The 27,496-nt window shown below is 41.9% G+C and overlaps 3 protein-coding genes across 10 annotated transcripts in view; 1 reads left to right on the top strand and 2 right to left on the bottom strand.

Annotated features, from left to right (window-relative positions):
• Window positions 1-483: 483 nt before the first annotated feature.
• Window positions 484-9,318, bottom strand: dhx57 (DEAH (Asp-Glu-Ala-Asp/His) box polypeptide 57). Its single transcript, XM_085770030.1, has 25 exons — window positions 9,093-9,318; window positions 8,907-8,983; window positions 8,711-8,807; window positions 8,248-8,598; window positions 7,943-8,146; window positions 6,866-7,764; window positions 6,575-6,759; window positions 6,336-6,457; window positions 5,825-6,020; window positions 5,530-5,654; window positions 5,252-5,385; window positions 5,093-5,147; window positions 4,760-4,974; window positions 4,528-4,644; window positions 4,332-4,428; window positions 3,914-4,087; window positions 3,524-3,724; window positions 3,027-3,303; window positions 2,710-2,805; window positions 2,518-2,601; window positions 2,100-2,237; window positions 1,811-1,885; window positions 1,571-1,705; window positions 1,287-1,487; window positions 484-943 (listed from the first exon to the last, which is right to left on the bottom strand). The coding sequence occupies exons 2-25, from the start codon at window positions 8,977-8,979 to the stop codon at window positions 800-802; spliced, it is 4,395 nt and encodes a 1,464-aa protein (XP_085626156.1). The 5' UTR covers window positions 8,980-8,983; window positions 9,093-9,318; the 3' UTR covers window positions 484-799.
• A 738-nt stretch (window positions 9,319-10,056) lies between these two features.
• On the top strand, window positions 10,057-11,487 carry morn2 (MORN repeat containing 2). Of its 2 annotated transcripts, XM_085769037.1 has the most exons (6): window positions 10,057-10,298; window positions 10,409-10,441; window positions 10,547-10,597; window positions 10,682-10,788; window positions 10,909-11,045; window positions 11,314-11,487. In XM_085769037.1, exons 1-6 carry the CDS (start codon window positions 10,292-10,294, stop codon window positions 11,432-11,434), a joined length of 456 nt encoding a protein of 151 aa, XP_085625163.1. In that variant the 5' UTR covers window positions 10,057-10,291; the 3' UTR covers window positions 11,435-11,487. The 2 variants fall into 2 exon arrangements, with proteins under 2 accessions (XP_085625163.1, XP_085625164.1); XM_085769038.1 differs by lacking the exon at window positions 10,409-10,441.
• A 734-nt stretch (window positions 11,488-12,221) lies between these two features.
• Window positions 12,222-27,496, bottom strand: part of strip2 (striatin interacting protein 2) — a 29,490-nt gene continuing 14,215 nt past the window's right edge. For 4 of the 7 annotated variants that reach the window (XM_085768692.1, XM_085768691.1, XM_085768688.1 and 1 more), the window contains exons 10-22: window positions 26,538-26,588; window positions 23,363-23,595; window positions 22,353-22,418; window positions 22,198-22,261; window positions 21,466-21,537; window positions 21,255-21,329; window positions 20,777-20,874; window positions 20,461-20,587; window positions 19,183-19,283; window positions 18,210-18,276; window positions 18,015-18,119; window positions 17,059-17,263; window positions 12,222-14,910 (exon numbers count right to left, since the gene is read on the bottom strand). In XM_085768692.1, coding sequence (XP_085624818.1) covers window positions 14,660-14,910; window positions 17,059-17,263; window positions 18,015-18,119; window positions 18,210-18,276; window positions 19,183-19,283; window positions 20,461-20,587; window positions 20,777-20,874; window positions 21,255-21,329; window positions 21,466-21,537; window positions 22,198-22,261; window positions 22,353-22,418; window positions 23,363-23,595; window positions 26,538-26,588 — 1,515 coding nt within the window. In that variant the 3' untranslated portion in view covers window positions 12,222-14,659. The remainder of the gene's footprint in view (window positions 14,911-17,058; window positions 17,264-18,014; window positions 18,120-18,209; window positions 18,277-19,182; window positions 19,284-20,460; window positions 20,588-20,776; window positions 20,875-21,254; window positions 21,330-21,465; window positions 21,538-22,197; window positions 22,262-22,352; window positions 22,419-23,362; window positions 23,596-26,537; window positions 26,589-27,496) is intronic. The other 3 variants (XM_085768693.1, XM_085768690.1, XM_085768689.1) reach the window with 1 other exon arrangement.

The raw sequence follows: 27,496 nt of genomic DNA on the forward strand, positions 1-27,496 counted from the left end.
ATTAAGCTTTCAGATTTCTTTGGTGACTCCCACCACATTCACCTTATTTCAAAAGCCCTTGCATTCACATTGTGAAAGAGTGGTTTTGACATCACTGTAACATTTAAATACATTCAGTAAATGTAAAACAACTAAATTCCATGCACAAGCTCTTGTATCTGTCAATCATGCACTAGAAATAAATAATCCACAACCATAACAAGTAAGCAGTTACTGTGACTATAAGAAATCCAATATGGACTTGAGGAAATTCTCGATTGTGTGTACAACGCGCACAACCCAAAATAAAAATGAAATGTATACAAATTGTATCTGACATCAATTTCAACAATCAATGTGCCAATTTACCGCACATAGTCTTAGTATGGCATCAAAAGCTTTTCTACTGTTGCATTTTATAGTTATCAAAATAAGACTTGATTCCAGCAATAACACAATTAGAGGTTTATGGATAAACCTGCATAGAGCTTTTTTTTTTTTCTCCAAGGCATAATTTGCATTGAAAAGCCTCTGGTGCAGCAACACAATAATATGTTTGTGTAAACTGATACTTGTGGCAAAGTGCCGGGTGGCAGCGTGGTGGTGTGGTGACTGTCCCTTTACCAGAGGACCTTACATACTTCATAGTACATCATCTGCCCAGGTGGTCTGTCTCTAAAACTGCAATAGAAATTTTAACTAGTCTCAGGACTGTTCCGTCTGTTTCTGCTGAGTAATGGTTGAAGATATTTAAAATGACTGATGTGGCAGTGCTGTAGGAGCACAAAGATGTTTTTTCTCTTCTTGCTGAGGAGCAGAGTTACTGTGTGGAGATGAGGTGGACGATCATGTGGATGATGCGGGAGCCGCGTGGGCAGCTGCACAGGTCCATGCTCGGGTTCCTGATTTTGTCCTCTAGCAGCTGGTCCAGCTCCCAGCGCAGCTCCTTCACCAGCTCAGCCACCTGGGTCCCACACACACAGACACACAAACAAAAACACACAGTGACACACACACAAACATTAGCCAAGTTAATTTGTGTACTTTGTCTGGTTACATACAGTACAGTAATTTTCTGCAATTTTGGTTATTATGTTTACATTTTTTTTTTTTTTTTACATCTTAAAAGTACATTAAACAGGTGTACAAACATCTTGTAAGCCCTTTTCAACACCGTCCGACTCTAAGATGTCAAATCTTATTTATCGTAAACCTATCTCTGTGAAAAAATATTTGCAAAGGAAATGTGGAAAGACAACCAACAACTTTGTCCACCTGACTAAATTATTCAAATCTTTGTCACTGACCTGGTGAGAGGCGGCGGCAAATCGGATCCATCCATCATCCAGGGAGATGACAAACTCTCCCTTGTGCAGCTCCACATTGACCTGGCCACCTCCAAACAACACCAGCGGGTAAACAGACACCATGCTGCAGTCCCTGATGAAGACACGGCTTGTTTTCACCTTCTCGTGGTAAACCAGGTAGGGGCTGTTATAGTGACGAACCTGGAAGAGAAGAGTTACAAGGTTTGTTTTTTTTCTGTGTATCTGTTGAATAAAATGCCCATTCTTCTGTTTCATTGTCTCACAATGTAGTTGACGGACGAGGGATGCACGTGAACGCAGCCGTCGTTCTTGGTCATGAAGCGGAGCTCATTAGCTTTTGGTTGCATCTTCATTGCGCCTTTGCTGGTCATCTTGAAATTCCCTTGAGGAGATCGTACCTGGATCACAGCGTCACAGACAGAGGAGGAGTTTGAAGCCAAGCAGCTTACGGATATCAGGCATTTCAGTTTTTGTTTTAAACAACAACAAGAATCAATATCAACCTGCACAACGTTGGGATAGAGAGCAGCACATAACATGGCGGACATCAGCCGAATGTTGTCTGAGTTCAGGTTGGCCTGGGGGGAAAATAAAGGACATTTACTACCATTATTTTGAGTTTTTATTCAACTCTAAAACAAGATTGTTGAGAAAAAACATATCTACTCTAAAAAACAGACAGTCACCTAATACAAACATAAAAAATAAATTCACTATAAAATAAGCCAGATAAAAATGCATATACAACTGGTATCTCAACATGTATTGTATGTGCCTGAAGGTGTCTCTCACCTCAGGGCCAGTAGCCTGTAGAACTCCATCAGTGCCATTAGAGGCCGCACGCTCTATAATCCTGGCCCTCAGTCCCTCCTTGATGAAGCCAATGTCAGACAGCAGCTCAGTGAACTGCCTCTTCAGACTGGCAATCTCCTGCACGCATCACAGCACAGGTTTTAAAAAAAATGTAAGACTCACATTTCTTAAGGACATAAATACATTAATGTCACTTCCTCTAAAATTTTCAAGCCATTCTGCTATATGGAGGTTTTGACTATTTCAAATGTCTGTAGAGCTGGTAAATTCATAAGATATAACATGTAAAGCATATTAAACACTGCTCTACTACACAGCTTGCTGCTCCAGGACTCTACAGTAACAGGATTACACAATAGTAGAAGAAAATAGATCTGTTCAGACAGCGCTGCCTGACCTGTAAGCCTCTCCAAGACAGAAAGTTCTCCCTGCAGTAACTGAAGCCAGCTCGGTTACCGGTCTTTGTGGCAGAGCACCATCCCTGCAACAGAAGGAAAATCCATACTAGATTCAAAAAGCTGTGTAAATGTTGGTGCAGATCAATAGTGTCTTTGAATTATTTGTCAAGATAATTAAGCCCAATCAGTACCTTATATGCCTGTAACAAAGCAAGATGGTCGCTGTTGCCTAAGGCAAAGGCCAGTTTCTTCTCGTTGGCTTCCTCTCGCTTATCCCATGGAGACACCTGGAAAACAACAGAGAGTCAATTAGAGACTATTTCTGTAAAAATAAGACACTTGTAGGTTAATATTAACATCTGTGTGGGTGAGATGAAGTATTTGGTTAAGCAAACGCCTGGTGTACACAGTGTACACATGGCTGTGACATTAATGATCCAAATCCCAGTGTTGTGGTGCTAAAAAGTGAGACATACGGCTTCTCAACAGTAGCCAACAGTTTCCTTACAAATGGTGATTTGAAGGCCAGACTGGCGGCGATGGTGAGTGCTGGGTCGAGGCAGCGAAAGATGGCACCGAACAGCATGAGTTTCCCGATGCGCACGTCGACGGGCAGGCAGGCCAGGTGGTAGCCCAGCGGGGTCAACTTCTCATCTGCAGTCAGAGCTCCCAGGTCCTGCAGGCGCTGCTTGGCTGCGTCCAGGCTTCCCATAGCCGGAGGTTCGATGAGCCGGGAGAAGACAGACTCCAAAGTCTGCTGGGTAAACACATCCAGGACCTTGATTCTGCAGAGACGGGGAGGGGGGGTGGTAAATACTGGAATAGGATCAGGCAGTGCCACAGGTAAGGCCTGGGACGAAATCCAGTCTAGCTGGGTCATTAGAGTCTTTTTAATCCATCCAGCCCCTCACATGACATTTTGAGACCCTTGCTGTGTATGAATTCACATTTACAGAGACGACAAAGCAGGTTGGCATTGTGCAAAGAGCAAACAGATGGACATACCGGAGGCAGAGCTGCTCCAGAGGCACTCTCTGGATCTCCGGCAGCTGTTGCTCAGCCAGCTGGTGTTGGAAGCAGTGGCTGGTGAAGAGGTGGAAGCAGACCCCTGAGGCCACACGACCTGCTCGACCCCTCCTCTGCAGTGCGTTAGCCCGAGAAACCCACGAGTCCTCCAGGCTCTCCATGCTTTTAGATGCATCATATCTGATAAATGTAACAAAGAACAGTTGAATAAATGTGGATTTTAAAGGTGGAAGTACTGAATTAATGTCAAGTCTGTTTAGAAGCAGACTGGAAAAACTGAATGGCAACAAGGAAGTGATGTAATTCACAGCCATTGCTATCAATTTGTTACATATGGTAATCTGTTCATTTTAGCTGAACATTATTTACCTTTTCTCCTTCATCTTGCCAGAATCTATGACGTATACCACATCGTCAATGGTAACAGAAGTCTCTGCGATGTTGGTGGAGATGATTATCTTCGTGACACCCTCGGCGGGCCGACTGAAAACTGCCTGTTGCTCTTCATTGGACAAGGTTGAGTGAAGTGGGTACACCACACACCTGATGTGGAGATGAACATTAACAGACGTTAGCGTTAGAAATAAATAATTACACCAAAAAAACAAAAAACAATTGTGCTTTGATTGAGCTTTGTGTAGTTACCTAAGGAACCTATAGTCATGCTTTTACACTTGCTCGAGGAATGAGTAAATAAGAAACGGCTAAAGAATATGAAACTTGTTGTAAATACAAAACAATAAAAGAAACTGAAAAAACACAGACACACACGGCATTAGACACTGACCTGCTTGCACCTCTGTTGTTAAACATTCTGTTGGACTGGAGCTGTTCATAGAGCATCTTGATCTCAGCCAGCCCTGGTAAGAACACTAGCACTGCGCCTGAGCAAAGAAACAACAAGGTCACACCAACATAATAATGCTTTACAAAAAACCCCAAGAGTCCTGGACCAGCTTGGACATGTATGGGGCGATTCTTACCTGTGGGGTAGTCGTGTTTTCCATCTACAATCCACTCCAAAACGCTCTCCACCAGGTCCATGTTGATCTTGTCCAGGTCCATTGCAGCAAGGGTCTTCAACACAGACTTCTTAGTGTCTGCATTAACAGGAAAAACAAAATGTGGTATTAATGCATAGATAATCAGCAGCAATTTATTCAAGTAGAATATGAAACCCGCCACCTCAGTTGATGATATTTCTGCTCAATTCACCTTTATATCTGACAGTGAGATCCTGCAGGCTGAGCTGCTGGTCTGGGACTGAGTCTTTGACAAAGTCCTTCTTACTGAAAGACATGAAGTTCCACATATCATCTCCCAAGTCGTCCACCATGTCCCTTTTTTCTCTATTATTTGTTCGTCCACCAGTGGAAGATGAATTCTGTTTCCCTGAGCGCATGTATGGGCTGCCATCCTCAATGACATAGCTGGGAAAAGAAGCAAAAGAAGGGTGAAACGATTAATTCTGTCCTTACATATTTGTACAGACAGATTTTAGAAACAGTTATCAATTGAAGTCACTCAGATGTAGATGAATGTAATTACCGTGTTTTGGCAATGGCATCTTCAAGAAAAAACTGGTCAACGGGAAAAGTACGCCCTGGAACAAAAGATGTTCATTGAGAGGGGAAAAAAACAAACAAAAATAATCTACTGAATAATGTGTGTGAGAAACGTGTGTATAATCGATACTACATTTATTACCTGGTATGTGGATGGAGGGACAGTTGTAGAAATATTCAGAAAAGAGGTTGGCATTCAGTGTGGCACTCATGAGAATAATCTTTAGATCTGGTCTCTGCACGATCAGGTCTTTGAGCACCAACAGCAGGAAGTCACTGATAGGTTAGAAAGAAAAGACAGTATTTTAAGAAGAGGTCTAGAGGTAAACTTGACGGTTTGACCATGATTGAGAAGCGAGCTGAAAATGCATTGTGAACATGAATGCACACATTCAGCACTGTACTGTATGTAAGTCTCACCTCTCCTCTGTGCGCTCGTGCACCTCATCCACAATCACGTGCGTGACGCCTGTAAGGTCTGCCTCACCCTCAAGTCTCCTCAGCAACACGCCTGTAGTGCAGTACAGCAGTCTGGTGGCAGATGTCTGAAAGAAGAGGTAGACATTAAAATTTCATATTTTCTGAAGATACAATTTCACAGTTTCATATGCGGAGACATTTTTTAGAGATTCAAAGTTTCTATTGATTCAAAGTAATTAAACGCTGACAGCTTAAAATACTATATACTGGATGTGTATGTTCAGTGTGTTCTTACCCTGACAGTCTCTAGGCGGATCTGGTATCCCACCGAGTTACCCAGACACTCTGCACGCTCCTGTGCCACTCTCTGAGCCACAGAAATGGCAGAAATACGACGTGGTTGCGTACAGATAATGTTGGCCACCTGATCTGCTGGACCAGTTAATGTGGCATCAAGAATAAACTGAGGGATCTGAGTGGTCTTACCACACCTGCAGAGAGGTAAAGAGAAAATAAACATTGAATTGATCTTTTTTTTTTTAAGTAGGCATGGTTATTCAGTTACTTACAATAAATTCTCAATGTGTTTATTTTCTAATGGATATTTACTTTTTTACAATAAAATCTTTTCTGACTCCACTGAGTTTTTAATGATAAAATGTTTTAAAAGGCAACAATAGAATATCTATGTTGTTTTTGAATGTTTTTGAATAGAGTTTAGAAAGCCACGTAATCATTTCTAGACCTCTTTCTACATAAGAAAAAAAAACACTACGTTGCTGTGAATGCCAATGCCAATAACTCACCCTGTCATCCCACTGACCACAAGCACCTGACACTGGTCTAACAGGTCTAGGATGTTTTCCTTTTCTTGCCAAGCAGGCAGATTCTTCCTCTGCTCCAGCATGGACCTAAAGCGCTTGGATGACTGGGTGAGAAGAAGAATGCAATTCATCACAATGTGGAATACAGCTAGAAAGGATGTAGATGTGAGGAAATGTAAAGATAAGATGTTTTTTTTTAGTCACAGTGAATCTCTTTTTACCTTTTTCCTCTGGAACTCCCGACACAGTTTGCCGTTTTCTTGCAGAAGGTTGTCTATCCTGACATTGTGCCTATTTACCATCTTCTTCCTCAAGTTAACGTAACTCTCGCTCTCAACTGGAACAACTTCATCTTCTTCATCTTCCTCCCTCTCATCCAGCTCCTCTGCCTCTGCTGTCTCTTTCACTTTAAAGACAGAGGTGATTTTTAGTGCTGATGTCCACAAATACAATTCTAAACCGCATTTTGTGATACACATAAAACAATATAGAGTAAGTTATTTTCGACTCACAATCCATTGGTCTCTGGTTGTTGAGTGGAGCAGTTCTTCTGCTGTTAGTGTGATTACTACTACTAGTACTACTGCTCCTGCTTTCCTCTGAGGCGTTGCTCCTCACACTCTTGCTCTTTGCTATGGCGAGTGAGGGTGGAGTTGCCACCAGGACAGATGGCGGTGTGCTGTATTTGTGATGACTGACAGAGACCAGTTCCCTCATGGTAGTTTCTTCCTCACACAAGGTGATCAGAGTGTAAACAACAGGTTCGCTGCTCTTTGCTGCAGCAAGCGCCTCTCCAAATAATCTTTCAGTCACACTGAGCCTCCCAGCAGCTCCCACTGACTCATCGTTGGTGCTGAAAGCAACTATTGGTGCCTGAAAGGGGTAGCGATTTCCTTTTGGGAATCGGATCTCTAGTTCATACTCAGGAGGGGAATAGCTGCTGAATCCAGGCTGGCTTGGGCCTTTTGGGTCTGGGGAATCAGACCTGCTCTTGGTGGGAAGTTGGTGTTTAAACTTGCACCGGTCCCCAAAGCGGCAGCCTTGTCCTTTCAGGAAGAATTTGCAGACATCACGGATATTAACAGATCCTCTACCACCTCGGTTCCCACCTTCCCCAATATTCTTGCCATTCCTGTCTGAGAGGAATGGGACATCCAGGGTTATGGTCCAGACCGAATTAGCAATGCGTTCACTGAAGCGCTCACCATAAATGGCTGTAAGAGCAAGAGCTTCCTCCTGTCTTTGGCTCAAACACTCATCCATAGGGATCCCCCCGAGGCCGTCTGGGGAAACTGCTTTCTGGCCGTAGCGCTCGCTAAAAATCTGGTGGAGGAGTTGTTCCAAAGTGGCCCCAAATTCCCCGCCACCAGATTCCAGTGCCAGTTTACTGCGCTCCCTGTCAAACCCATACCTACAAAGAATTTTGAGAAAACAGAGAAGTAGTACATGAGGTAAATAAACACAAAATTAAATTGTTAATGATCTTGACCAAAAAATAAACCCCACTCAATTCATAAAGGTAGGGAGATTGTCAATACCTTCAAATCTAAAAAACCTGCAATGAAAGAAAAGACAAATCTGGACCTCACCTGCTGAGTTTTCCTATGGCAAATAAGGAGATGACAGGCTCAGGGGTTGGCCGTTCGTCGTCAGACTCCGGCTCATACAGTGGGCTCTCTGCTCTCTCCACCGGCTCATCATTAGTGGCCCAAAACTGGCCTTCGTCACGGTGATCCAGCTCATCAAATTCCTCCTCATCCTCTTCTCCCCCTGAATAATCCGAACCTGATTCACTGAGCGAGAGTGGATAGTTCAAGTTGAAAAAAGATTGAAAATATGAATTTGAATAACCCTTTCTCAAAAGATAAATATGCATTTACTGCAATGGACTTACTCATAAGGCTCATCACAGTCTCCAGTCTGCAGCTCCCGTAGCAGCTCCTTCAGCTGTTCTTGGTTTTCATTGGTCATGAAGATCCTCTGCATGGGCATGGTGCTCGCCTCCGACCTGATGCCCTCGCCTGGCTTTGTGGATGGTCTGACTCTCGCCAGGGAACTCGGGAGAGGCCTGCTGCTGGTTTTCCAATCGCTTCTACCAGGCCCATCTCTATCCCTACCTTCCCTCCCTCCCCTTCCTCCCCTTCCTCCACTCCCTCCCCTACCTCCCCTACCTCCACTCCCTCCACTCCCTCTACCGCCAGTTCTGCCACCACCACGGCTGCCACCGCCGCGTCCACTGCCAGATCTGGAGACACAGCCAGGTCACAACAGAGAGGATAACAAGGACATGAGGGTGAGGGGATAAAAATAAGGACAGTGTGATCATTCAAATTCATTCTACCGCTGCGAATGTATACCTGCTGGAGCGAGGGGGTCCAAAATCAAGGCTGAAATCATCTCCATCATCCCACAGACCAGCTCCTCCTTTCCTACTTCCACCTCCACCACCTCCTCCTCCACCACCACCACCACCACCACCACCTCCTCCTCCTCCTCCTCTTCCTCTCCCTCTTCCTCCTCCTCCTCCTCCTCCACCACGACCACCTCCAGCACCTGCTCCTCCTCTTGGCTTGTTAAATCTGCCCCCTCCTCTGTTGGGCTTTCCACCTCTTTTCCTTGCATTCATATCTCTGAGAAAACATTGAATACTTTGATCATACATATGATAGCTCAAGATATGATCATCAACACGTTGTGTTTTACTTAAAATACACTGCTGTAAATGCAAAGTATACTCACCCACAATCAGTGTCCTCTCATAGCAGCCAACAATCTGTAAAATGAGAAGTGAAATGTATTGTTTGAATAAATCCACCGAGCTTTGGGAGCTATCCTGTATTCCTGTATACGCCAGAGAGAGAGAGATGTGTTAGCTGCGGACCCGGGCGAAGCATGGAGCTACTGTACATCCACCGCAGTGCACAAGAGTCGCACATAGCTGTAGGGTGACACTTCAGTTCAAGTGGGAGCAATGAGGTGGTGGCTGACACACAGCGCTGGTGGCTAGACTTATGCAATCAAACTGAGCACGCAGACGAACAAGCAAATGAAGGCGATGAGCATTTTACACACCCGGCTGGCTGACTCTGCGTTTCATTAGCAAGTTACAAAAAAACACAATTTTGCTAATAACAGAGATAACATCTTATTATGCCGGGATGCCAGTCAGTTTTTAACTTACCGGGTACCAAGCATGAGCTAGCTAGCAAGCTAGCAGGCTCACTCCTCACTTTTCATATAAGAAGCTAGCATTAGCTCAGTTATGAGAGTCTTCCTCACAAGTCATGTCGAGGGGTTAAATGGCGAAGAACAGCATATAAGCTATACTATCAGCTTTACAGAATAAAAGTTGTTGAAAAACTTAACTTTCATAACAAGTCAGAACAAACCTGAGCCAGCTGTGCCAACCACCGGTATCACTGCGTCTTCTTCATTGGTCGAAACTCGGGGTTCAAAGTTTCTTTTCCGGTGTCCGGAAGCGTTCGAGGAAAAAAAAAACAAAACGTAATATTTTGCAAACTTATTATAAAAAAGCAATATCTTAAGTCATTTACATGAATTGAACGTGCCATATGTCGAGCTAAAATTAGTTTTTTCTTATGGAAAAGAAAAAAGAAAAAGAAAAACTATTTTTTTTAGGACAAGGCTGCACTAAATTTGTAACCATGGCAACGATAGCTTGTGTGGGGCTTGTACAGTAGTACAACACAAGAGAGACAACCCTAGACAGCTCAATCCTTTCTTCGCAGTAGACAGGACTGGTTATTTTTTAAGAGAAAACGAGCGACCAAAAATAGCACACAGTAAGCTTATATTCTTCCTACAACTTTTTTAATTAGTTGTCTGACTTTTTCCATCACAGAAATTGGCCAGTAGTAGTACGCAGCATTTCCTGTCGGCTCTGGTAGCCATCTGCCAGCTGGGGGAAGCTGTCACGGATGTCTGGTAGGGTGCGATTATGAAGATTTGATTTCTAACACTCCAGCACACACGCATCTCCGTATGCCTGTCGTATCTGCCGTATAAATTAGTTTCATTTCCATTTCCATTTTCAGACACCAAGGAAAGTACTTTCTTAAACAGTCATGGTAAATATCCAAATTGAATAGGCTGTTTGCAGAAAAAAGAAATGCGTATTCATCTGACAGGTAAGGCTTGAGCTGAATAGGCTATGTGTTTTTATTTCTTTGCAGGGGAACATCATATAAAGGCATCCTACATTTTTCCAAATGGGGAAAGATATGGTGAGTGGTAAATGATACAGTTGAACATTTACATTACACATCATCCCATTAGGCCTGAGTGTGTCATCTCTCTCCCACCCACAGAGGGAGAGTGCAGCAGGTCTGCATCAGGAGCACTGATGAGGAACGGTGTTGGTAAACACACATCTGCAAATGGGATCATATACACTGGAGAGTGGCATGAGGACAAGGTAGTATACATTAGTTATATGTTTAAATACTCATCTAAAGTCTTTGGCTAATGCCTGGATGGCTTGGACTTCTGTGTAGTTATTCATGCTTGTTCTCTGTCTCCCTGTCCCTTGTCCCAGATGCACGGCAAAGGGACCTTGCAGCATCCCTCTGGAGCATGCTACGAAGGAGAATTCAAAGACAACATGTACCATGGCACAGGAACATATACTTTCCCAGATGGCTCTACTTACAAAGGTCATTTTCAAAACAACAGGTACAGAGTCTATCCATTTTGGCACTTAGTGTGTCAATCCTTTCATGTTTTCTGAAAACAGCTAAACTACACGCTGACACTGTAGGTGAGGGGGTGTTATTTTCAGTATTTCAGTTTAGCTTTCTTTTAGGACCAGAACGCAGCAGCAACCACTCACCACTGTTGCACAGACAGGAGACATTTTGTTATTTGTTTTATTAAATGTTTTGGCTGCACAGTTCAATCAAATTCAAGATTTTTTTATGTCTTACCTGGTGTGTATTTCTAGGTTGGAGGGAGAAGGGTCTTTCACTAACAAACAACGACTGATTTGGACTGGAGAGTTTCATGGCAAAGCAGCACTGGGCCTGAAAATGCAGCACAACATTTCAGCAGAACCAACATTATAGTACTGTATTGTATAAAACATTGCGATGCATCATATTGCATTTTCTACATCTGATTTAAGTGTATGAGGAATGCTTTTTTTTAAAAATCCCTTTTGCTGTTGTATTTTACACTATTCCTTATTTACACATGATACATTTACCACACTAAATGCAGACAGACAGATCTGTGTTTATGCTCAACACTTATCAGTAACACCTCACCACACATCCTTATATTTTGGTGGTTAAATATCAGTGAGTCATGTTTCTTGCTCTGAGTCACTCCCTCTCTCAGGAAATATCACACATGCTTTATTTTCTCAGGCCTTTTGTCTCTATGTCTTTAAGTAGCCATTAGAAGAGAGATGCATCACAAACTGCATGACTCTAAAATAAATGTAGGAATATTAATGTCAGTTTTGTATCAGTTACTTCATTGCACATTTTTCAACTTGCGAAAAGCCTTTCATATTAACAACATTTAAAAAAGCATTATTTTTTCATTTCACCCTGTTTAAACTGTATCATGACTCTTTTAGGGTGAAGGACGGGTGCATCGGCAGTTCTACATCATTACACCACCAGCCAAACACTATGGGGCATAATAGTCACATGCCCATCCACAACAGCTGTACCCTAAATGTTGGAACATTGGCCAGAGGAAGTGTGTGATGTGAGTGGTCACTTTGACCTTCAGTATTTGAGTCTGTGTGTGAGTAAACAACTTTGTGTACACACCAGATCTCCACCCACTTCAACCCTGTACGACTCCTTCAGTTAAAGAATAATTATTTCACAAACGATCACAATTGTTCAGCATTGTTTAATAAGCAACTCTGATATTGTAATTTGTCATTCTGTTTAATAATGCCTCTATGGATCTGTAATTGCACATACCCCTGAACAAATTCAGTATTGAGTATTCATCTACAGTATACGATACAGATATGGAAATGTGTGTAACAAAAACACATATATACTGTAGTAACATCCATACAATGCTAAACACGTCTGGTAAAATACTGTACCAGATACAAGAGAACAGCAACTTTCATTGATTGTACAATTTTCAGGTAGAAAATAATGTTTCTGTATTGCAAACCTTTAGTGGTGATTTGAATGGAAAACCTTAAATGTGACCATTGAGGCAACAACAATGAAAATGAAAATAGAAAATGGCACTCAAATTTGGCACAAGATACCAAAAATACATCTGAACTATAAATGCAGCTGACATAAACTAACTCACAATGAGTTAACTGTGTTTAGTGACAATGTGCGGTCTACGCATGTGCTTCGGGTGATATTCTAGTATGAGGATGTGAGGATAACTGTCTTTTCACCACTATAGGTAGTGAGCTAGATGACAGGCAGGAAGCTTTTAAAACTGTTGCAATATATTATCTCCATAAACCTGAGAATCTATAAAGTGTACAATTATATTTTCTAAACATTTCGTCCTCCAGAAGAAGAAAAAATAAATAAAATCCCTTGTAATGCAGAACACTGTGACTTTAAGATACAAAAGTACATCCTCTAATTGTGCTGGAAACATCATTAGACAAAAAAAAGCCATTCCAAATACCATATTAAAGTGTGAACAGGTAGTACTCAAAACAAAACAGTGGCCATGCACATTCCCACAGAGAAGCACGAGACTGAGTGTGAAAATTATTGTTCTGTACAAAGATAATACATGAAGGCTCTTGGCCCCACGAGGCGAGTCGATGACAATCTGAATCAGTGATATGAAAAAAAAAGGCGACCATGCTTTTTTTTTTTTTGTCCTCTGTGCTTCTTTGTGTGCTTTTCAGGAAACACCTCACAGCTCTCAACTCAGGTAGTAGGTAGTCGAAAGGTAAAGGAACCAGAGTGAGTTCAGCTCAAGTACGAACTACAAAAACAGCACCGTTTTTCCGTAACAACTGTGTTGCTGTGTTCTTCCAAGCGAGCGTGGCAAAGTGCTCGCCAAAGCCGCCACCGGGGAGCTCAGTGCTTTACTTATTGCGCTGTTGTCTGGCAGATGGAGAGGGTGACAGCGCATTGAAGCAGGGAGTCAAAATAAACCTGCTAACAGAAGTCTTTCTATTCTTATCGTTACTGAGGTTCAAAACGTGGTAATGGATAAATCCTGGGCGACATTAGTGATTGCTGAAACTTTGAAGTCAAATATACTGGTATCCTCTGATATGACAAGGTAAATTTTCTATTTTAAAAGAGACAAAATAGATTATGTCTAACTTTTCTCAGAATGTAGTTTCTTCAAGCAGATGCTGTTTGTTTGGTGCACTGAAAACCATCCTCTCTACATTTACCCATTTTTAGATAACTAGGTTTTCTTCCCAAGCATACATATTTATAACACCCACAAACAAACCATATACACTTAGAGCTGGTATATTTCTTTTGGTGCCTTTTTTTTGGATTATATATCTCCAACCTATACATTTATCTATCAGAATGACCCTGTGGTTTGCTTCCAAAAGGCCTTTTTTCTATAAAAAAGACATAAGAAAAACTTTCAAATCCATCACCGACAAACTGCAAAAATTTTAAAAAAGGCATTAACTGATTAGAAATCATTGAAATTCACATCTTTCCAAAAAAAAAAAAAAAATCATGTATCATAAAATGTCTGACTACATACGTGGATAGAAATAAACAGGAAATCATCACCAAGGAGTCAAAAAGCACCAACATTTTGTAAAGGGGGGACACACAGTATAAACTGACCTTTTGTGTTGTTGTGTAACATTGGGGAGGGGGTGGGGGGGCAGTAAAATTGGCCAAAACAGTTTCCTGCTACAGAGACACAAGATGTTTCTTATAAACTGCTACCTCTGGTCTTGGCTGTCACGTCCATGTGTGTTCACAGTAGTCATAGGCACATGTTAGCATCTAGTGTGTGTGCGTGTGTGTGTATATGTGTGTGTGTGTGCCATCAATTTGTGCCGAGCTCACAGCAGGAAGCTCCATTTGCTCTTCAACTGTGCGTCATTTTCTTTTCCATCTCCTCCCATCACTGTGTGACCTGGAGGGGATTTCTCCATCTCCACTCTTTTCTTCCTTCCCCCCCTCTGTTCCCTCCACATCACAGACAGCACATTGCACAGTGACCCCCACTCCTCCCTCCTGTTCCTCCTTGGGTTTTTGCGGTAACACCACACTCCAGCAAACTCGCATGTAACCTCTCCTCTGCCACGCCCTTCCCTCCTCTCCTCTCCCTCTCCCCCCGCCTCCCTCTCATCAGGGGTTCTGCAGCAGCCCCTCCCACTGGATGGGCTGGGAGAACACCTCTCTCTCCAGCCACATCTCGTAGCTGTAGTGGAAGTCCTCGGGCAGGTCCACGCGCTGACCCAGCACGCTCTGCAGGCAGTTGTCCACCGGCGTGAAGTCTCCGTTCTTGTTCTTGTCGTAGCGGCGGCTGTTGAACTTCTCGATGCTCTCGCGTAGGGCGCATTCCTCCGCCTGGAAGTCCCACGGCCGAGCATCAATATCTGGGATGAGAGAGAGAGAGAGGGGGGAGCATTTAGTCAACCTAAAGCACATTTTCAATATGTTAAATGAAAAACATCTTAATTTTCTCAGGAACACCTTCCATCCTATCATTTCCTTCTCATCCCCTCCCTCTCTTTTGCCTCTACACATCGATTCTAACACTCATGGTGACAGATCGCTTGCTCTCCCGCAAGGGACCGTGACCCTGAAAAGTCCGCCGTTCTCTGTTGCTATGGCAACGCAATCCTGCTTGCCAGCGGCTGCTGGAGGATCGTATTTCATGGCATGCACAGACACAAACATACAATATCCACTAAAACTGACACATGAGCACAAATGTAAACATCAACCATTAATTATCCAATCAGCAGGTATTAACCTGAAATGTTCACACGGCTCTGAGTGGACGTCTGTGTTGTATTAATCAGCTGTGTGTGAAGGTGGAGGGCGACTGCTGGGACTAATTATCACCGTGACCATTTCATCTCTGAACACCCAAGAGGATAAATGGAGTCACGGCTCCAGAATATGTTCTGCATATTATTCCTAAATGTACTGAGAGAGGGAACATTACAATATTTATATACCGCATAAGTCTCACGTTTACTCACCACACTGGTGATGGAAGAGAATAATAATAAATGTATATTAAGAAACCAATTTTCAATTTCTTTTTTTTTAATTGTAAGAATAATACAAAAAAATTAGGGCCGGGACTCGATTAAAAAAATTAATCTAATTAATTAGAGGCTTTGTAATTAATTAATCGCAATTAATCGCATTTTAATCGCATATAGATATTTGACCTGAGAACAGTGAGAAGCATTTTTTTTTCACATGGATTTTAGTATACCATTGAATGACTGAATACGTAAGCTTGCTTAAGCATTCAATGTGGTACTTAACCAAGACCAACAGACTAGGGATGCAAATTATTGATTAATTCATTAATCGATATTTGATACATACAGATTAAATGGTCTTTCCTTCCAATACACTATGATGATTACTGTAGTATTTAACTAGGCTACTTAAATCACAGTAGCATAAACTGATTTGTTGAACTCAGCCTGATGTAAACATTAATAAAACTCAGTAACCAATCACACAGGCAGCTCCATGTTGTCCCTGTGTGATGTTCAGGGACAGGTCAGGACAGTCTGAAGACAGACAGCTCTGAGGGTGAAGTCCTATCATAATGAGATGAGATGCACCTGTGACAGTGACAGGTCATAGATATAGCGCTGCAGCTGAGCAATTAGCGCGATATAGCGCATTTAGCGTGCGCCCGTGTCTGTGTATCTATGTGCAGGCAGAGATCAGAGATGGTGTTTTAAATAACCATGCTAGCCTTTCACCAGCTCTCATCTCTGCCAATCAGCCTCTCAAACTGCCGCCTCTCTCGCATGCGGGCGCACCGCACGTAGACACAAGTGAGAGAAAAAAAAAAAAAAAACATTTTGAAAAAAAATAAATAAATAAATAAAAAAAATTTTTTTAAATAAGTGCGATTAAAATACGTTAATTTTTTTAACGCGATAATTTTTGTGTAATTAATTAATCGTAATTAACGCGTTAAAGTCCCAGCCCTATAAAAAATATATTATTTTGCTTCTGTTTGATTATCCTACTCTAATTGTTTGTGTTATTGTTTCTTGCTTATCCAATCAATTTTTACCCTATATATATATATATATTTTTTTTTTTTTTTTTTTTTTTGGGGGGGGGCTTTTAATGCCTTTAATTGATAGCAAAGTAGAGAGAGAGACAGGAAATGGGGAGGCAGAGAGGGGGAATGACATGCAGGGAAGGGCCACCCGATGCGGGATTCGAACTGGGGCCGCCTGCAGTGAGGACTGTAGCCTCAACATGGGGTGGCAGCTCTACCAGGTGAGCTAAATGCCGCTCCCCCTGTTATCTTAATTTTTCTGTGATTTTATTCATCCTCATTCGAACTGTGAACTCTATATTAATGAATATATCTCAGAAAAGTCTAGTCAAAAAAAAAAAGAAAAGACTGAACATAATTAAGCTGTGGACATCCTAACCATATCTGACTCATTACTGGATGTGAATCATCATCTCTAAAGTGTCAGAACAGTTCTTTATCATCTCAGTTTAATCTGTTTCAACAATCAGCTCTTTACCATTTCCATAGGCCCAGTCGTCGTTGAGCCTGTGGCGTACTTTCTGGTAGATGGCCGACATGGTCTTCATGTTGCTCTTCCTCCACTGGCGGCCGAGGTACTTGGTCTGGATCTTAAGCAGCTTGAGAACGTAGAGCTGCATCATGGCCTGTTTCACCTTCAGAGCTCTCTTCAGGATGGGGGCAGACTTGAACACCACCAGCATCTGGGGAGGAATTGGGAATGAAAGAGGGGATGTCCGAGCAAGTTAGAGACAAAACATACATCCATAGCTGGAACATTTATTCTGCAGTCCTCCTTAGTGTCCTCTTCACTCTGACCTTGGTTTATCTTGGTAAAAAGAAAAAAAGCTATTAGTCATTAGCTTTTGTGCCACCTCAGAATAGAATAATTCGTGGCCTGCTGGGTTTTTCCAGTTTGTAGTTAGATGCTGATGTGAAACACAGAAGGAAGGTCTGGTCATGTGTCCTGTTCACCAAGGGATTCAAAAATATTTTAAAGCGATAGTTCAACATTTTGGCAAATTGGCCCCCATTGCCATAATCCCGTCTTGTAATGTTCTGTTATTATCTCATAGCGTGGTGAATGTGCAGGGCACAACTTTGTCCACAGGAGCGTTTTGGAGTTGTTGAATTGTATATTTGATGAGTTTGATAAGGGAAACCAAGAAATCCCATTAGCCTCTGTAGCGTAGCTCTGAGCAGCTCACGGCTCTGCTCTGCCATTCTAAAAATAGCTTGCACCGACAATTAAAGGTAACCAAAACTATAGGGATTATGGCAATGGGCCAATTTGCAAAAATGTTGAACTATCCCTTTAAGGCTGATTTGTTGATTCAACCACAGAGAACACTGCATGTTGGATTCTACCGATGTGCGATTGACATATAAAAGTGTATCAGTGATCAACAAGCACCCCAGTGCTCCGAGGCTTTGCAGTGATTCAGGATTACTCACCATGGTCCTAGAGTGTTTCCACTTGGTCAGCTTGTTCAGGATTCTCAGCAGGTTGATGCAAGAGAACAGGTTCCTCCAGCAGAATTGGTTGCTGTCTCCTGCTTCCTGAAAACACGCACACATGAAGTGAGATTTTAACGATATTTGGACGACTGCAGCACCGACAGTACGGATCAGACTGGTGTTTAGACTCACCAGGCTCTCAGCTGTGAGCTCAGGCATCTCATGGACGACACAGTGTGGAAAGTCCAGCACACAGATACTGCAATGGAAACACACAGTATCTGTAACACCTCTTGAATTTACCCATTTCCTTTATTTCTTTGGCAAATAATCTTGCAGTGCAAAAGCTGTGATGTGGAGAAAACTGTTTGTAATGTTGAATTTCTACAGTCCAGTCTCTGGGTCTGTCCAGTTTTACAACCTGTGAATGAGCCAAACACACCTATCACCTGCAGAGAAGGTCTCCTGTCAGCTTTATTCTTTCACACCTGAGTTTCCTGTGACTACACTGCTGCTGTGAGGCCATCTGTGCCTCCTCTCGAAAGTCACACCCACAATACAAGGTAACCTGTTTTTTAATGTTGGAAACAAGTTTTTTCTTTGAGAGTTCTTAAATTGCTTCAGATTGATATATTCTCAGTGCCATCAGGGGAAATCAGTGCGCTCTCTTTGGTGGGACATATAGAGATCAACAATGCTATTAGGAGATGCTACTGATCTATACACAGTGTTGCTCTAGTCCAGTGTTTTTCAACCTTGGGGTCGGGAGCCCACGTGGGGTCGCCTGAAATTCAAATGGGGTCGCCTGAAATGTCTGGTAATTGATTTAAAAAAATTACTGATAAAAATATTTTTTTAACCAATTCTTATTATTTTAAAATTGTGATTAAAACACCACACATAATTTTAAACAGCTGTATTCTATACTTTCACTGTCTTGAACATAAAGCAAATGCAGCATATAAAAATATCTGAGCTGGCGCATCTTGAATGACGGACGCGAGGTCGCCAGAAATTTGTGATGTCAAAATGGGGTCACAAGCCAAAAAAGATTGCGAACCACTTCTCTAGTCTCAGTTGTGTCCAAACTAAGTCTGTCTTTTTTTATTTTTGTAATTACCTAAATGGGAAGTGTTGCTTTGAGTCCAAGAGAAAAGGATCCTACCTGTTTTTGGCACTGATGTAGGACATGATGTTCTGGTTGAAGAACTTGAGGATGAGTGGGATACAGTTGGCAAACACCAGGTGCTGGGAGACAATCTCAAACTGCAGGAATAGAGGAGGCGGCAGTGTGAAAGAGTTAGAGTTTGACAGCCTGGAAAAGAACGACTAATAATGTAACTTTTCATTTCAATGATCACGAGTCTGAATTTATAATTTGGGTGTTATAAAAAGATGACTATTTATTCTCGAGTCACAAAGCTCTTTTTAGATCTTGTAGGAGACACAATAAAGGACTGACAGATGATGATGTCAAAGGGACAAACACGAGGATGGAAAATCCATACCTCTAGAAATAAGAGAAAAAAAATAATCCTGCAGCCAATAATCCTGTATCATTGATGAGTTTCCTTTGTGGGAAAAAGGTCAAGAACCAGAGGATTTTCATTCTCATGTGACGGGGATATAAATCCTTCACCTCATCCAAGGAGATTAAAAACCAGGAGCAATTCTGCTGCTGAAACTCTCATGAGTTCATATTTCAGTATATTATTGACTGGTTGTTTAAAATGCGCTATATTTAGATTTATTTTCTGCACACAACAATTCCCAACAAACTCATCTGTGCCTAAAATTGGCTATCACAATACACTGTGTTGTGTATAAAATGCTAAAAGACTGACTTCCCACTACAGCTGCATTCTGCTACTGCGTCTACCTGTTATTTCTTATTATGACAGCAGAGGGCGCCACCACTGCAACTGTGAAGAGCAGCCAATTACTGTACACCAGTGTGAAGGAATGTGTCTTATACTGTATCCTCAGCCCAGTGAAGCACACACAAGTACAACTGATAGTAGAAATAAAACAAGATATTGAGCAGGCCAAAAAAAAAAGAGCAGATTTGAGACCACATGCTCCCCACTTCCTGTGTTCACTGAGATGAACACGACTCCAACTGTGAGTCTGTAAGGCCGATGCAGGTTGTGAATGTGAGGTGTGATGAGGAGGAGGAGGAGGAGGGGTGGGGGTCCAAAGGTGGGGGGAGGAGGAGGAGGAGGAGAGGAGGATGAAAGGAGGAAAGTAATGGCACGCTTGACCGGATAATCAGGTGGAGGATAGTGGGGGAGGTGCAGGGATATTGTGTGCTGGGGGGGAGGAAAGATGGATGCCGAGGAGAAAAATGAAACAGGAGAGAAAGGTGGTGATGTGAGGTGAGGTAGGAGGGGAGACTGAAGGCGTGTTTTGTCTGTGTATGTGTGTGTGTGTGTGTGTTTGTAACCTGATAGATATGGTTGAGTTTGAAGTGCTTGAGCAGCAGCAGCAGAAGAGCAGAGATGGCCTTGACGATGATCTCCTTGTGACGGTTCACGTCGATACCCAGCTTCATGCTCTGAAGGACTGTGATACTGAAGGACACACACACACACACACACACACACACACAGTATTTGATCAGCCCAGGATTTTAAAAAAAGCTTTGTGAACATTTGTAGTGTCAGAGTAAAGATGCAGTGACACCGGCAGCATACTAATATACAGTACAGTACGAGGCTCAGCAGCTTAAATAGATGCTGCAATCTTTCCACAGAACTCACGGCATCTCCTCAGGCAGCACGTCAGCCAGGATGTTGATAGAGTCCGTTTTGGCTTTGGAGGTGGGAGCTGCAGCCAGCAGCAGCTTCAGGAGGGCAATCTGACACAGGAAAAACAAAACAATGCAACAGTACTCCTAGACACAGTTTGAAATGTATGTATCAACACAAAATATAACCTCTCAACTGCTTCCCACACGTTGGATATTTACAGTACAGTAATGTTAGATAAATATGCTGTCCAACAATATGTATATAAGATAAATGTTTTTCCAACACCTATTTCCAACTTAATTTCACTAAACTTTAATCAGAGTTAAGATTCTGCAGGTTTACACAAGTCATATTGTAGTGTGTCTCCATGGTCAAATGTAAGGAAGCATGATGAAGAAATGCCATATGTTGTTCTGGTTGGTGACCATATCAAATAAAGAGCAAAGATGCCAGTCGGAAGTCCGATGTAGTATAATGAGCTACTCACCACATACTGGGAAAGGTTAGGTAGCATGCCCAGGTACAGCATCTCTGTTGGTGTCTCCTCCACATCCTCCTCACCCTACACAACAACATAACACAAGAAAAGTCACATTTCAGAAACAAACAAAATATTAATTACTTTGTGTGGTTTTGAAAGGTTGCAATTAGCTCACTGGAAGAAAATCTATATGTTTTTATTAGAGATAAAAACTGACCAGAGTCATTGGACACTGTTGTAGCTCCTCCTCCTTCTTGATCTGGACCTCAGCAATAGACACATATTTGTGCTGGGGAGGGAAAAAACAACACAAAATATTGATAACAAATGTGTTAATTAGCATTGCTGACTGACAACTAGAGGGATATCCCACTGTGTAACTTCTCTGTCTGTTTAAACGGAGAGTATGGATTTTTAAGTGGGATGCCAGTGTCAGAGGATTCAGCAGTGAAGGAGTATTGATCAGGAGACCATAACGAGCCAACGCACACAAGAACTAGAATTACAGCCTTGCGGTCACAGGCCTCCACCAACCAGTCAAGTTGCAGGAAAATTATGGTCACAATCTCAACTTCCTGAGTTACAGTAGTGAATAACAGCCAGAGGTATTTGGCTGAATATTATAATCTCACAGTGAATTTGACCTTTGACCATTTGAATATGAAATATCACCACTTTTTAAAATCTTATTAGACATTTGTGTCTAAGTTGTGTCATAAATAGCATAATTGTAACTTTTTTCTTTGCCCTTTAACCACAAAAATCTTAGGAGTTCATCTTGTGTCTAAATGAAGTTTAAACCATATTTTGAGACATTCATTAAAAAAAACAAAAACATATAAAAACAAGAATGATAAGGACATTTGTAAATGTGAATCTGTGTCATTCTTAAATGACAAGTCAAAAATATAAAGGAATAAGACGCAATATAAGAAATGTCCTCTCTCACCTGTTTAAGAGTCTTGACACTCTCGTGAATCGGTCTGGGCAGACCCACCAAGGTCTCTGTGTCACTACAAAACAATGAACAGTTTCATCAGACTGAGAGAAGACACATTTTAAAGAATATTTTCATGGACTCGTTTTCTCGGCTGAGATACCCACTTTCCCAGAGTGAAGCCGATGAACTTGTTTCTGCTGGTTTCTAGGAAGTGCTCGATGTCTTTCTCCCTGTGAATACAGAGACGGGCTGCAGTCAGATTTTAGATTTGTCTAAGACTGTGTGCATCCAAATAGGCAACTAATCATCCGTTTTTCCAGGGAGCACTAGTGTGCACACGCCCACGCCAACACACACATCAGCTTCTCAAATCTCATCAGTCACACAGTGTGCAGGAAGGTTCAGAACCTCCCACTGCTCCTGTGCTGCAGCACTGTGAACCAAAGACACAGAAACAAACACACTTAACGATAAGGTTTGCTCAAGGAGAAACAGGGTATAGGTTTGCTGATACAGACTGCATTATAAATGCAGCGCTATAAAGTGTTTGTGTCCTCTCTCAGCTGCATTATTCATGTCCCCAAAGCAGCAGCAGCACCCTGGAGAGGCGCACAGGCTACTGTCTGGAAAACACAGATGGAGAGCATATTGCTGGGTGATAATAAAAAAGAAAACTGAGATATGTTTTTTTTTAAATATCTAGTTTTCACTTTTAGCTCAAATGGTGGCAGAGAATCAGGGTGGGAAACTGACACCAGCTGTTAGCCAAATGGTGTTAATCCTGCCTGTGGGTGGGAAGTTTTCTTTACTTTTGTGGTCAATGTGGCAGGTGGCCAACCATCATTAAAAGGTTTTATTCTGTGGAATAAAAGCTAAATGCGGTTAAAACATTAAAAAGTCAGCTGGGGATCATTTTTAGTTGTCACAGTAATAAATACCTGCATTACTTTTCATAGGAAAATCTCATATAAGCCGTTTCTAATGCCATTTTATGTGCTGCAACACTTCCTTTGTAACTTTCAGGCTTGTGTATGGATATAATCAGTGTGTTAATCCTGAAGTAAGAGAGAAAAACTTTAAAGCACCTTTACAATCATTGGGAACAAGTCTGATCTCATAAGCCAAAGGCTTGCAGCTAAAAGCGAAATAAAGAAACAAAAACTGAGCCATTTACCTGACTTTAGGGGCCCAGGGGAGGCCCTTCGGGAAGTTGACTCTCTCTGTTGGAGGTCTCAGGGGAGGCGGTGGTGGCGGGGGCTGGATGATGACATCACGGTCCAGTGGGTCCACCTCGCCCTCGATGCCGCTGTCCGTGTCCTCGGGATCCTCCTCTTCATCTCGGGCGTCGTCGTTCTTGAAGGGGTCCCGCTCATTGTACGTGTCCAGGCTGTCCTGTTTGACCAGGGGCTGGGAGAGAGAGAGAGGACAGGGAGCTGAGTAAATAAAACCATCCTTGTCTTTAATTTAAATGTTCTTGAATACCAGCAAAATTGTAAATCTGTCTAATGACTTGAAATCCACCACAAACAATTCTTCCAACAGCATATCTACAGTATTTAACCTTTAATTCTTCACCAAGTTTATCCATGCTGTTCGCTTGTTTGCACATTGTTCAAACCTACATTCAGACTGCAGGTAGACTCTGAGTGTCTCAGACATACTCCTTCAGGTCGGTAACGCTGGTGCTTTTTCAATAACAACGCAAAGAGAAAAGAAAAACTATTTCCTACAGCACCTTCAATTTAGACATGTACCATCCCTGTGGATATACAGTGTCAAACTTGTGTGTCATCAATAATAATTTGCAACCCAGGTGAATTTCCTGCAGACAAAGCATTACATGGAGTGGCTGACAGGGCTATTCCTGAAATATCACATATTGATCAGAATGGAAACATATCGTGTACAACCTAAGAAATAATGAAAGCAGTAATGCCGGCAGTGTTAAATGAATCCCAAAGTACTGACTCTACATTAAAAAGGGAATATTGGTCTCATCTTCAAAGCAATGATTTGAGATTTGGGGAAATGTATTTCTTTCTCAAATTAAAAGAGAGCAAGGCGAGAAGACAGGATTGATATTCATGTAATACCAGTTGGTTAAAGGTCTTGCATACCTACAGGGGTGTTTTAATTACCTTCCAGTCAAGAGCAAGTTTAGGCGTGTTGCTGAACTTTATGTTATGATAAAGGTCATGCAAGGTAAACTAACAGAGAAATGGTGGACATGCCAATCAAGTGTGGACTGTACACAACCTCACACTCATAAAACAAGGTTTAATTAAACAGCATGAGTGAAAAAACCTGTTTAGCTGTTTGCTTTGGGTGTGCAAGATGAAACAGCAGAGAAACCGGTTTGCTGCTTATTAGACTAGCATAAAAACGGGAAACGTGAGATTCAGATGGCTTGACTGTTCACAAAATACACACACCAGCACATCTCAGGTAATATGTTATACTTTCACATTCTGTAAGGCACATTTCAACTTTTGGACCCTTTGTTCTTATGTTGCACTAAGCTAGCTGTCTCTTTGCTATAGTTTTAGATTTAATGTAGCCTAATCATCTTGCGAATATAGATAACCTCTTCACTCTGCTTTCAGTCTTTACACTAAACTAAGCAAAGTTAAGTTAAGGTAAGTTAAATTAAATTAAAAATGAGCTATGATAAAGATAAGCTATGAACAGCTGAACTAAGCTTAGATAAGCTACACTATAAACTTAGCTAAAATACACTACTAAGATAAGATAAGCTAGTAGAGACATGATAAATCTAATCTAACTCAGATATCTAAGTGGGAACATGTGTTTTCAGTTCAATGTCATGTTGAAAGCCACAGAATTACCAAACTCCAGAGAGGGCAGCTAAAGTCATTGGCCTACAGTGGGACAAAAAGTCAACTTTCCACAGCAACTGCAAGCAACATTTCCGATTCAACTTACCACGCAATTGCATTTCAAAAGATACAGGCAGAGAAAAATGCAAGCAAGGCCCAATAAGACACAGAGTTTATATTTAGCTCCTTTCTGCAAACAATCCCATTTCAGATCAGGTGCGAAACACACATACACACATACAGTATCTCAGTTCAAACAAATTCTCTAATGAATGACTGTGGCAACAGTGCAAGCATCAGGCATGAGTCAGCGTTCTGGACATTAGTTGAGCTAGTGCAGTTGATGTATGGTGCGTCAGTGGTAGTGCTAATGCTGGACTACGTGAAGAGTAGAGTGAGTGTATGGTGAAGTGGCGGGAGAGAGGGAGGGAGGGAGAGAGGGGGAGAAACTGTGTCGTGAGCCATTCTCTATGGAGAAGCCATTCTCTGCTATGTGGGACGTAGAGCTAGTGTTTTTCTACCAGGGTTAGGGGGCAACTTGCTTTCAATGACATCCATTTAAGAGAGAGGTCAAGTGAAACCCAAATACGCCAACGCAAACAAAACTATGTTCAGAGAGATCTCACTTCACCTCCTCAATGAATGCATTTCCATGACATTGACCCCTAGTCCAGAGTCTACAGTGCAAGGTGAATTTTTGAGGCCAAACCCAGTAGCAATGTGATGAAACTACCAGGGAGATGCTACTACTGTTGATGTCTGACGTGACCGTCTTTATGGGATAGTGGATAGTGACCGCTCCAGCAATGACAACAGCCAGCCAGTCAGCCCTGTCTCTCAAACCCCACACCCCCGAACTGAGCAGGCCACAGTGGAGGAGGAGGAGGAGGAGAGAGGAGGAGGAGGAAGAAGTAGGAGTATGAAGAAGAGGTGAGATGGAGTTTGAGGTGTTAGTTGATGGTGGAGGAGGAGAAAGAGGAGAAAATGGTGACGTAAGCACAGAAGAGATGGAAAGTGAAAGGAGAGGCGAGAGCAGGAGCAGCAAGGGAAGAGAAATGATGGATGTAAGAAGGGCAAAAATGAAAAAAAGTGTAAAAGCAAGATAAGTCACAGTAAATGAAAGAAATAGGAGGAGTGGATTAAGTGGAACTGAAGGAAAGAGCAAGGCTGCACCAAAACCACTCAAGACCATTAAACTTGTTTCTCTTCCCTTTCTTTTAAGATCCAGATCAGAATTAAATCAACATTTGAAAAGGGTCAAATATAGTCCATGTTAAATAGTTCTGGTGCATCCCGACATGTATGGATGAGGTTGAATAATGAAGATGATGAGAGGGAAAAGAAAAGAGAAAGAAAGAAAGAAAGTAAGAAAGAAAGAAAGAAAGAAAGAAAGAAAGAAAGAAAGAAGGGCAGGGGGCAGGAAAAATAAGTGTGGGAGAGGAGTGCAAAAAAAGTCCAGCGCAATGCAGAGAGAAAATGCAGAAGGAAAAGAGGGAATTTGTGGGTAAAGACCTGCTTCTTGGTAAAGGGACTGTCTCCTTCCAAGCTATCAACAAAGGCACTCTGTGGGGACACAAGGAAGAGGGGCAATGAGAAACCACAGGGCAATTAGAGAGCGACAGAGAGAGAGCCTGTCTTATCAAAGCTCTACATTAAAAAAAAACAAAAACAAAAACAAGGGGGCTGCTGGGATTCCCAAGGCTGTCACAGCACCAAGATCATCTGTGGTCACTCACTGACCTACAACAGGGAACTGATGATGTTGGCACTAAGGTTAGAGCATGAGTCATAGAGGGAAATACATAGATCTACTTCACTAGAAACACATGAAGCTGTTCATTGATAAGAAGGCAGATCATGGAGGAATAAGTCTGAGTTAGCTTTTATAAGGCCGTTAGTAATACAGCTCAGTTACACAGTAGGGTTATAGATACCATACATACATTCACCTTCTGTGTTACTGAGATATTTAAACAGCTGGCACAACACTGGGACTATGTGAGAAACTGCATTGGTTGGTGTGTGTGTGTGTGTGTGTTTTGGCTACAGGAACACAGTCAAAACATTAAGGCCTTCGAAGAGAACCTACTTTATAGGGGTGGGAGAAAAAATCGATTCACATAGATATCGCGATATCTTTTTTGACGATTTTTAAATCGATTTTTTTTTTCAAAAATCGATTTTTTTTTTTTTTGAAAAAAAATTTCTTTTTGAATTTTTGAAATTTTTTTTTTTTGAATTTTTTTAAATATTGTGCAATGTGTATTTGTTAGCCTCTTTTACATACAGAGAGTACAGGCTTTGAAAAGGGTTTAAGTTCATTTTATAATGGAGTATGTTAATTTATAGGCTCCTACAGTGTTTGTGTGCAGATAAATGTTAAAAATGCGACTAAAAATCGAGAGAATCGGCAATATCGTAGAATCGCAATTTAAATCGAATCGGCATCCAAAAAATCGTAGAAGAATCGA

This window comes from Trachurus japonicus, chromosome 23 (assembly GCF_045865225.1).
Source record: "Trachurus japonicus isolate A0001 chromosome 23, Traja_1.0".
Lineage (NCBI taxonomy): Eukaryota > Metazoa > Chordata > Actinopteri > Carangiformes > Carangidae > Trachurus > Trachurus japonicus.